This window comes from Magallana gigas, chromosome 7 (assembly GCF_963853765.1).
Source record: "Magallana gigas chromosome 7, xbMagGiga1.1, whole genome shotgun sequence".
Taxonomy (NCBI): domain Eukaryota; kingdom Metazoa; phylum Mollusca; class Bivalvia; order Ostreida; family Ostreidae; genus Magallana; species Magallana gigas.
Window position 1 is genome coordinate 38,662,991 of NC_088859.1, and position 10,068 is coordinate 38,673,058.

Genomic DNA, 10,068 nt, shown 5'->3' on the forward strand with positions numbered 1-10,068 from the left:
ATTGACGAATATGGGCGGCCCGTCGTTAAACAATATACATGTATTTATATAATAATACAAATGTACATAAATAAGGAATAAGAATCATTCTTTGAGTATTATGAGGTGATAATTTTGGTCGGGGCGTGATCAAATCCAATAAAGCCCGAAGGGCTTTATGATAGATTTGATCACGCCCCGACCGAAATTATCACCTCATAATATTCAAAGAATGATTCCTTATTACTTATATTTATATTATTTTAGGCCATCGTACGATTAAATATTAAAATATAAATAAACAAAACCCGCTGGCGCCTCAATTTGTATTATGAGTTATATAGTACAAAATCGATATATAGTGTTATCACAGGCAAAGACACTGGATAATGTAAATATATATATTTATTAGCGCTCAAGTATATACCATTTTAACAAGACCTTGGACTTTCGGTTGGATGTATCTATCTATTTGGCCTCAAAACAATTAAAAAATGACGCGATTTCAGGCTAAATATGTACCGATTGCGTAGTCTTAGCTCAAAACCAGACAAATCTTGTCGATTTCAGTGAGCCATAACTGAGTGGCCAGCAGTGAAATAGACAGGCCTACGTCACATTGCTCTTTGACACAACTACCCAAAGTTCAAGCTCTTGTTAAAATGGTTCTATAATGACTGTCATATTTCATATACCTGGTATTGTTTAACATCACCAATACTTATCGCCCAGACTACTCTGAATTCTGGACACTGAACTAATATAACTTGTGTCCATTTGTTGAGAAAATGAAGAATCAGATTTAATCATTGGGAACAATCTGATTGTGAACTTAAATGCGATACGATAGGGAAAACAAATAAGAAATAAATTGGAATTATCCTATTTACATATGACCGTTCAATGATCTAACATAGCCAAGTTAAAAATAGGTTATCAGCTTAACATAGATATACATGTAAATCACAAGATTGACAAAATATGTACCAACGAATTCGAAGGACAGTCCCTTGACCTTCTGACATCTATTTAACGAAAAATCCACCCTTCATATGTGTAATATACATTTTACCTTTTTCTTTTCTATGCAAAATAACTAAATATAGATATACATTGAAGACCATTAGCATTGAAGGCCATTCTAAGTACATGTATTGTCAATCTAATTAAAATTAGATTTTAGACCCACTTAGTGTAGTGAGCGGATCTAAGATCTAATTTCAATTATATAGATTGATGTATTGTTGACATCGTTTTCTTATCAGAGAGATGAAAGAAATCTTGGTTACATTTGATAAAACTATAAACGATCAAGCTACCCTAGACATCCTCTATCACATGCCGAATTATCTGTGTAGATTACCTACATTATTTATGTCCGATTAAATCACGGACACAAACTACAACAGAAAGATGAAGGCTTTGAGCATCGTCTGCTTTGCGTGTTTTCTCTTCTTTTATGACACGGAAGGTGCTGGCATTGTGACGCAATTAACATTGGGTAAGATCATAGACATTTGTTGACTTGATAACTAAATGTAAAAAAAAATAAAGGACATAATTTATACTATTGCTTTGTAGCCGAGCATGCTCTACGATACTTTGATCCAGAACCAGAGAAGAACTATTCACAGGTAGACGAAAAAGACAAATTACTAACATTTCTGTTTACTATAGTACATGTATATATTTACATTTACCAAGTATTATTTCCTCTATTTTCTACGGAAACTTATAGTTAATACCATTTTAACAAGACCTTGGACTTTCGGTAGTATGTAACTATCCATTTCTTGCGTCAAACCTAGTGAAATATGGCGCTGGTTTGAAGTGAAATATACCGATTGCGTAGTCTTAGCTCAAATCCAGACAAATCTTGTTGATTGCAAAGAGCTACGGCCGAGTGGCCAGCAATGAAATAGACAGGGCCAGCCCACGTTGCTGTTTGACACAACTACCCAAAGTCCAAGCTCCTGTTAAAATGATTCTAATTTATAGCTCTAGAGAAACAGCCAGACTGAAATCTACACGCCCTGTCTATCTATTGGTCGAAATCTACAGCAGCTGAAACTGACAAGAAACTGACAGAAATGAAATTAACATGCCCTGTTTATCGATTAGTCGAAACCTACAGCGACCTAAAAAAAAAAAACCACGGACTGCACGAGATAATCATGATGATGTCAGACTCAAAGTCTCACAGGAGACGATTTGGCTGTTTCTTTTAACTAACGTACTTATAAAAATGTACATAAACAGTAATTTAGTGAATTTTACTTACTTTTCATAATAATTAATTCATTCGTTAAAAGAAATATGTTAATATAAACAATGAAACACTTTCTTTGATGATTCATGCGGGTTATGAAGGTAGCGATCATTGCAGAAAAAAATTAATATAACCCGCTAACGCGGGTTATGTTTATTTTCTGTAATGTCGCCACCTTCTTAAATGATGGGTTGAATTTTAAAATTGGTGAAGCTAAAATATCTAAGACTATATTTCAAAATAATTTGACAATACATATCTCTAGAATAAGATCTTACTTTCACAGTTGTGTCATAATGTAAAATATTGCGCAACTCATGAAAATCGCTGCCCCTTCCAAATTTAAATGATTGAAATGTAATGGATGGTGCATTACTATACATGTATATTCAATATTATATTTCATCTGAATATATTATACAAATTAGCTCACCTTTTATCAAAGTTTAGCAGGAGCATCTTCGCTAGCCAAGAGTTTTCGGTCCACTTTGCTCCCCATAAACAGTCTATGGGGAGCTAAGTGGAAAACCCTTGGCTAGTGAAGATGAGCGGGAGAAACTTTATTGGAATTCGGTATCCTTACACAAGTCTATCGGGCCAATCTCATAGGAAGTCGTTTCTCTATTCATTCATGTAGAGATGAGCATGTTGATATGTAATAAATTGTCAATTATATACATTTATATGTTAATATGCATCAGTTTTGGCTATTTGAGTAACATTTTGTAGATAATCAATCAACATAAGACAGCATTCTTCGGTGGAACCCCCTACCCGGACGCGTACTACAATGAACTCTGTGAATTTGGTAAGTTAATGGAGATATGTTAAAAAAATGCAGAAAAGTAAAAAAAGAAAAAAAGAACGCTACTGTATATTTTATTTCACTATTTCTAGGGATGTTTTCGAACATATCAGATGACACTAAATCAGGTCCATTTTTGAATGCGACCATCAACTACATAAATAAACGTCCGAAGCCATGGGACAAGGTATGTAGACCCCAATATCATTGTAACACAAATTTGAAACGAGCAGTGCGAGTAAATTTTGCTTTTTGACAACAATTCCACAACAACATTTTTTTTCAGGCGACTGAGCAGTTGTTTTCTTTCATGATGGGCATGATGTCTAATCAGGTTTCCGATTCCTTGTGGACAAGTCTGGGCGTAGAGCAGGGCTTCCTCTCCACGATGGGATATGTATGTTATGTCTACAATATGTCAATCTTGAATCTGGGTTTCTAGCTCACCTGAGCTGAAACTTGCGCCCGCTTGCCTGTCTGTAACTTCTATTTATTACGGACGTCTTCATACCAGCTGGTCCCATTTCAACCAGCAGCTCAAATTTTAAGTAGAGGATCGCGCTCATTTGAAACGGGGAATTATTTAAAGAAAAGAATATGTATCTTTAAAATTCTACAATGATTATAACTACATGTATGATTACAGCGCGTATAAACGACACAGAGAGCATTTGACTGTAGAAATTTATTCATCTTCTCTCGCATATTCATAATTATGAGTAATAAGAATTACATAGATTTTTGCTAAAATAATTCACTTTTTTCTTTTTAATATTTTAAATCTTTAATCTTATATCTTTATTCTAGACAAACTTCCACGGTTCGGTCCATAAAGCAAGAAAAGCAGGCAACTTTGGTATGACTACTGAGAATTCTATAGCAATAGGTGTTTAATATTTTGAAGAGTGGCTTTCTGCGGTTAACATGAGCTTGTTATATTTGTGAAAGACACTGTAGATTGTATCTTAAATAAGTTAGAGAAACGTACGCGTGTTAAAAATGGCATTTCAAGAAATATGAGACACATACAAACCTCAACTTAGTTACAACTCCTGTGTTCATCATAACAGCACATTGCCAATGTTATCAATATATCAGCTGTGTTGTTGTCTTCTGGTTTTAGGTGGAGACATTGTCGTTGTGTACCTTCTTAGTGTTTTCGACGAAATTGACGAATGGTAAGGATTCCTCTTCATTTGTGTTTTTGAAGACTGTTTATAATATTCATCTTTAATACTCATATCGTATTGATTTGAGAATACCATGAGTTTAAGGGTTATCCATGTAGGACAACATATTATCGATTTAATGGTTAATAAGGTTTAAGTGAGATAGAATAGTAAAGGAACGTTCCCTTCAGATTCTGACTACAGTACTGCATGTTTCGAGATTCTTCGACTAGCCCTTGTGATTCCTACTACATTGCTCGTTACCTTCATATTACTATGAACTTGCAAAGAAAGCATTAATTGAATAACCATTTTACAGGTACGTCCCTACTGACGATCTGTATGAAATTTACAAGGAGTTTTATGGTTCCGTCCAAATCGACAAGTCGTTAATAGAGTCGTGTTCAGCACTCGCTCTGGTTACGGCGTGAGTACTGTCTTATTTATTCTAGTATACAAATGAAGTATCATGTATACATAACACCTATCTTTTAGCAGTTACAGAAACTCTTTACATTTAATTAATATATTTTAGGTATGCAGAAATTACGGGAAATGCTGAGGTAAGGCCATGGATGGAAGACCCAATTTACTGTGGAGCACAAATGGTTTTCATTTGAATGCCACAGAACGTCGAATTTGTATAATGAGAGAGAGAGAGAGAGAGAGAGAGAGAGAGAGAGAGAGAGAGAGAGAGAGAGAGAGAGAGAGAGAGCGCGCGCCAACTGTGCCTCACGTGAAATGAGTTTCACGTGACACTCACGTGAAATTTCATCCGAAATCACGTGGAAATTTTTATGTGAATTTCACGTGAAATAACGCCACGTGAAATAACTTCACGTGAAATTCATGAGAAAGTTCACACAATTTTCACACAATTTTAACGTGAAATCCCTTTCACGTGAAATTCATGTGAAAAAAATTCATGATGATTGTTTTTTTCACACGAATTTTACGTGAAAATTTCACGTAATAACACGCGAGGCACAATTGCCTGTATATATTGTATTATAACAGTTCATGTTTATATATTTTCCGCCATTCCAGTTGTTTACAGTGGTAGCGGATACGACGAATTTCCTGGTAGACAATCTGATGGACTATTTCCAAGGCGGCCTAATGGATATGGCGGCATGGACAAACAGAAAGTGGCACGACGCCATCACTATGATCGAAAACGGCACCAGGCAAGTCGGCAAAAGAGGACATATACATAATCAAATGCAACTAGCTGCGAGATCTATGACGAAAAAAAAAAACAATTATAATTTCAGCAAGATTGATATTAATAATAGATAATTATATATCATATACAGTACTTAGCATCTGACCGTTATACATGTTAGTGTATTTGTACCCCCCCCCCCTCACAAGCGTATTGTGATTTTTTTTCGTCTTCAATTTAGTGCGTGCAAAATCCCACACAACCCCCTTTTCATCAACTGTTCTAAGAAGCATGACACGGCAGGGTCACACTCCCCGACCCTCCCGAGACCAACTACCACCCCCTATACAGGGGACCTGACAATCAAAGATTTCAGGATAGAGAAATCCGACAGGGGCATCAGCATAAGACCAGGACAAAAACTAAAGGTTTTAGAGAGTTTTTTGTCACTCCCTCAATGTAAATGTATGACAGCAAAACATGCAGTTTTATTGCGTCAAATTTTTACATTTGATATGTATCCATATGCGCTTTATAATGCATTAGCATTTACTGAGTATAAAAAAATATTATTTTTCATTTTTAGACTAGATTAAAAGAGCTGAAATCTCGTGCGAGTGCAGTGAAGGATGCAAAGTCTGAGAGTAACAAGCTGAAGGACGATTACCACTGGAGAGTCTTTTTTGAGGACCAAAATTATGGGTCTCTGCTGGGAAAGTAGGTCATAACGTTTTATTACGTAATCTACACCGAATTAATAAACGCACTATTGCATTTTGCATGAACATTTTAACATTGAATTTTTTATGTATTGTTTTATTTGGTTTTTATGGTTGTCACATTGCAGAAAAAATAAGTAAAAATACCGCTTAACATTACTTATTAGGTTCTTTACTAAAAGTCTACAGAAATAGATCTCCATGTCAGTTATTACTGAAATCCAAAGAAGGCTTGGCGAAAGTGATCTGGGTTAATTTTAGGAACCAAAATTTTGTATATTTATAAATTGAAAATAAAAATCTTCGCATGATGAAAAATGCTAGGGATCCAATGTCGCCGTCTATGAATTGTTTCTTATCGACTATAGAAATATAGATGGCACTCACGTGACGCGTTTTATCCAATGACGTTGCGTCAATTTAGTCTGAGGAAAACAACTAATTGCTGCCTGTGATTAGTTAACCAATTTAACCGTTTGCCACGCCTAAGAAAGAATATGATAGTTGATACTCATATCTCGTTACACCGAGTCTGACTTAGAAGTGCTAGTGTACTTGACTTACGCAAAGAACTTACGATTATATAACGACCAAATTTATATAAGTTCATCATTCATCAGCTAAAGAAATGTCTTAAAATGACTTCTTACTAGTGAAATTTTATTATGGTTGTTCAACTTGTTTGAAGTATTGGGAATTGTTAAAAGTTGCGGAGCAGTCGATAAAACGTGGCCGATTTTTAAAATCCATCCCCAGGTCCCTTGCCGCGGCTGACGTTGATGGGGACGGTAACGTAGACGTTGCTATTGGAGCTCCAGGATTCTCCCACAAAGAAAACATCATGGCGGGAAGGGCCTACATTCTCTACAGTGAGTAAGACTTACATTTTGAGAAATCAAACTTGTAAGCAAAACCAAACCGATTGGAAAATTCGAACTTAGAAAACGTTTGCATTTAAATAACTTAAAAAAAAATCAAATTTTATGATTTCAGATTCTAAAAATGGATATCCGAAAGGATATTACTACGATAGCGTAAATATTAATAATGCAACTCTGGGATATAACGAAATATTTGACGGAGAGAAGGAGGTAGGCAATTTGCTGTGGTTTGTGATAGTGGGGGATTTTCTGTTTAACGACTCTCTAGTCACATATCATCGGGGTCTCCTACTTTGCAGAAACACTCTCGTTTCGGGTCCTCGGTGGCTTTGCTGGATGTTAATCTGGATGGTAATGTGGACTTGGCGGTCGGCGCCAGCTCATACGGAGACTCAGGTCCCTTGGACTATAACGTATGTATTGATATTTTGTATTTGGGAGAGGTTTTTTTTATAGGCTTTGCTTGTTTCCCAAGCCTAGGATTGAGCTATCAAGAAATTTAACTTGAAGTGTTCAAGTAAACGAAAGGGATTTTTGAGATATTGGGCATTGGTTTATGTTGATCTGATCGAAATGATCTCATAAGCGTAATTCAAATGGCTAGAACTTTATGGACAAGTTAAGTCTTTGTGGGATGGTCAGTGTTCCTTTCTACGTTAATCCGTTACAAACGTGATTTGGCGAGAATTACACGGGGCAAAAATAGTTTTGTATACAGTATAGATATGAATACACCGTTTTATGATGACTTTTAAGTGTCAAATTTGTTCAGGGCAAAGTTTACATATACTTTGGCACGGGAAAAGACAGAAAATGGACCCAGAAACCAGACATCATTCTGACTTGTCAGGTAAAACCTATTATTTTTCAACCCAGTTTGCTTGAAGACAGTAAGAATTGGCCAGTACTGATCGAAAGTCATCGATATCTAAATGTACAATAAATGTACTTGCTGTTTCAGTCCAAGTACTGTAATCTTGGTTACTCGCTGACCGCGGTGGATGTGAATCAAGACGGGCACCCAGACCTTGTCATGGGCACCCCTCATTACAGCCAGGGCAACCTCACCCAGAACGGAATGGTGGCCATTCTCCAGTCCAAGGCCATAAGTATAGCTTTAAGATTTATTGATAACCCCACCCCCTAAAAAAAATGACACCCAGTCTGATTGTCTATCTTCATGCTAAACAAAATCCTTCATACGTTTAAAAATTTACAAGAATTAAACTGAGCTACAACATGAAATCATGTAATTACTGTTGACATTTTGTGACCAGGTTCTGGTACTACCATCCCTGTGGAATCTCTGGCAAGGAAGATATACGGGGACCAGGTGAGTGGGCATAATGTCAGAAATTGTATACAGACTGTCGCCTCATGTAAAAGGGTGACTGTTAAATATATCCAAATTCTGTACCGTGGAGGAAATTGTGATAAAATTATTTTCCCTCTGTAGTCCTATGGTTGGTTTGGTCAGCGATTAAGCGGGAAAAATGGCGTGCTTTTAGTGAATGAGCCCTACTTTAGAATTTGCGAAGAGTAAGTATACTTGTGTATGGTGCTCATCCAAAGTAGTACTTATATATAAAATGTTAGTGATGTTTAACGTTTGTTTTCAAAAATTGTCCATGCAGCCCATCATGCCCCGGGTTTTCTGAAACGGACAAACAAGCCGTGGGCAGATTACACGTGTACAGCTTCGACACGAGCTCCCCAATGACCAACATGTCCATTGCTGGGCGGGACGCCAACGACCTCGCGGGTCAGAGCACTGACTTTGGCGATCCCTTCGGTAACGGTTCATTGGTTTTAGCCGTGGGGGTACCCGGTGCTGATGTGGAGGGGGAAATTTTCACGTTACCGAACGAATTGACGCAAGCTGGCAAAGTCATACTTCTGAAAGTAGAAAAAGGACAACTCACAGAAATTGCCAACTACGAAAGTGATCGACGATACAGTCGGTTTGGATTCAGAGTTAATGTAATTAATGGGCTTCTATATTATTAAATATTCTATTAAAGTATCTGTAGGAAACATTGAATAAAAGTCAGACGTTAAAGACATTCAAAATATTGTCCTTTTTAACAGTTTGCCGACGTTAACAGCGACAAAATCGACGATTTATTGATTGGAAGTCCCTACCGGAACGACGACCCATCCAATCTGTTCAGCCTTGGTGAGACTTATTTGTTGTTTTGTGTCACTTCGAAATCTTGCATCCATTTGAAAACGTCGCAAAACGCCCGATACAACACAACACATTGGTTCCTAAGACACGAATTTAACAAAACTAATCATTATATAATAATATACTTATGTTAACCATTCATAATTATTGATTACAGTATTTGATGGGAAGACTTATGTGTTCCATGGCGGAGAGAAGTTTCCGGTCGGAAACGTCACCAAAAGGCATTGTAAAAAACAATCGCCATGTCCTGATCATAACGCAAGTTTCTTTCAGTCTGGGTATTATCATGATTATGAAATTGTTTCAAAACTAAGAAAGTGTCTTTTTTAACACTTGACCATTTTCGAACAGGCAGATAGAACCTATGCCTCCTTCCTGTCTGATAAGAACTATTTTGGAGATAATTTCGTCACTTTGCCCTCGTTGAATGTGGTGAGTAAAGAGAAAACTTGAGGACAAATAATGCATGCAACACTTCTTGTGAATAACCTTTCTCATGAAATGACAACTATTCTTTTTCTTTCCAGACCCAGTTGATAGTTTCGGCCTCCATCTGTGCGGATGTTTTAGAAGACTTTGGAACCTACTCAAGTTTTGTTTACGTTTTTGATACGGGCAGCAAGCCGGGAGATGGTTGACATTTATTAGACATCTTGTATGGTTAGGTTACTTCACTTAGAACTGAGGTTGAGCACATCAAATAATGACCAGCACTGACAGTTACACAAAATGCACAGTCAATCTCTGTTACTTTTGTAAATATGTCAATCATTGAATAAAAACGGACTCAAAAATACGTTTAGTTGACTTCTTATTGTAAAAAATAAATTATAAAGTTTTGGCAGAGTAGTAATCAAATGCTGATTCTAATTGTATGAACAATAGAATAA

At 36.6% G+C, this 10,068-nt stretch overlaps 1 protein-coding gene across 1 annotated transcript; it reads left to right on the plus strand.

Annotated features, from left to right (window-relative positions):
• The first annotated feature begins 1,318 nt into the window (after positions 1-1,318).
• On the plus strand, positions 1,319-9,975 carry LOC105347449 (phosphatidylinositol-glycan-specific phospholipase D). Its single transcript, XM_066065146.1, has 24 exons — positions 1,319-1,480; positions 1,561-1,613; positions 2,978-3,056; positions 3,146-3,240; positions 3,340-3,450; positions 3,861-3,909; positions 4,177-4,231; positions 4,542-4,649; positions 4,758-4,785; positions 5,270-5,409; positions 5,629-5,815; positions 5,974-6,104; positions 6,863-6,975; positions 7,100-7,197; positions 7,287-7,400; positions 7,760-7,837; positions 7,949-8,096; positions 8,265-8,320; positions 8,444-8,526; positions 8,622-8,967; positions 9,076-9,163; positions 9,333-9,440; positions 9,534-9,610; positions 9,706-9,975. The coding sequence occupies exons 1-24, from the start codon at positions 1,393-1,395 to the stop codon at positions 9,814-9,816; spliced, it is 2,544 nt and encodes an 847-aa protein (XP_065921218.1). The 5' UTR covers positions 1,319-1,392; the 3' UTR covers positions 9,817-9,975.
• Positions 9,976-10,068: the final 93 nt, after the last annotated feature.

What these genes read in the sequence shown, in the direction of transcription:
- LOC105347449 (XM_066065146.1), top strand. Translation starts at nt 1,393, where the DNA reads ATGAAGGCTTTGAGCATCGTCTGCTTTGCGTGTTTTCTCTTCTTTTAT. An exon ending in GCACTCGCTCTGGTTACGGC is followed by an intron (nt 4,650 to 4,757) that starts GTGAGTACTGTC and finishes AATATATTTTAG; the next exon opens with GTATGCAGAAATTACGGGAA. An exon ending in TCTCCAGTCCAAGGCCATAA is followed by an intron (nt 8,097 to 8,264) that starts GTATAGCTTTAA and finishes TTTTGTGACCAG; the next exon opens with GTTCTGGTACTACCATCCCT.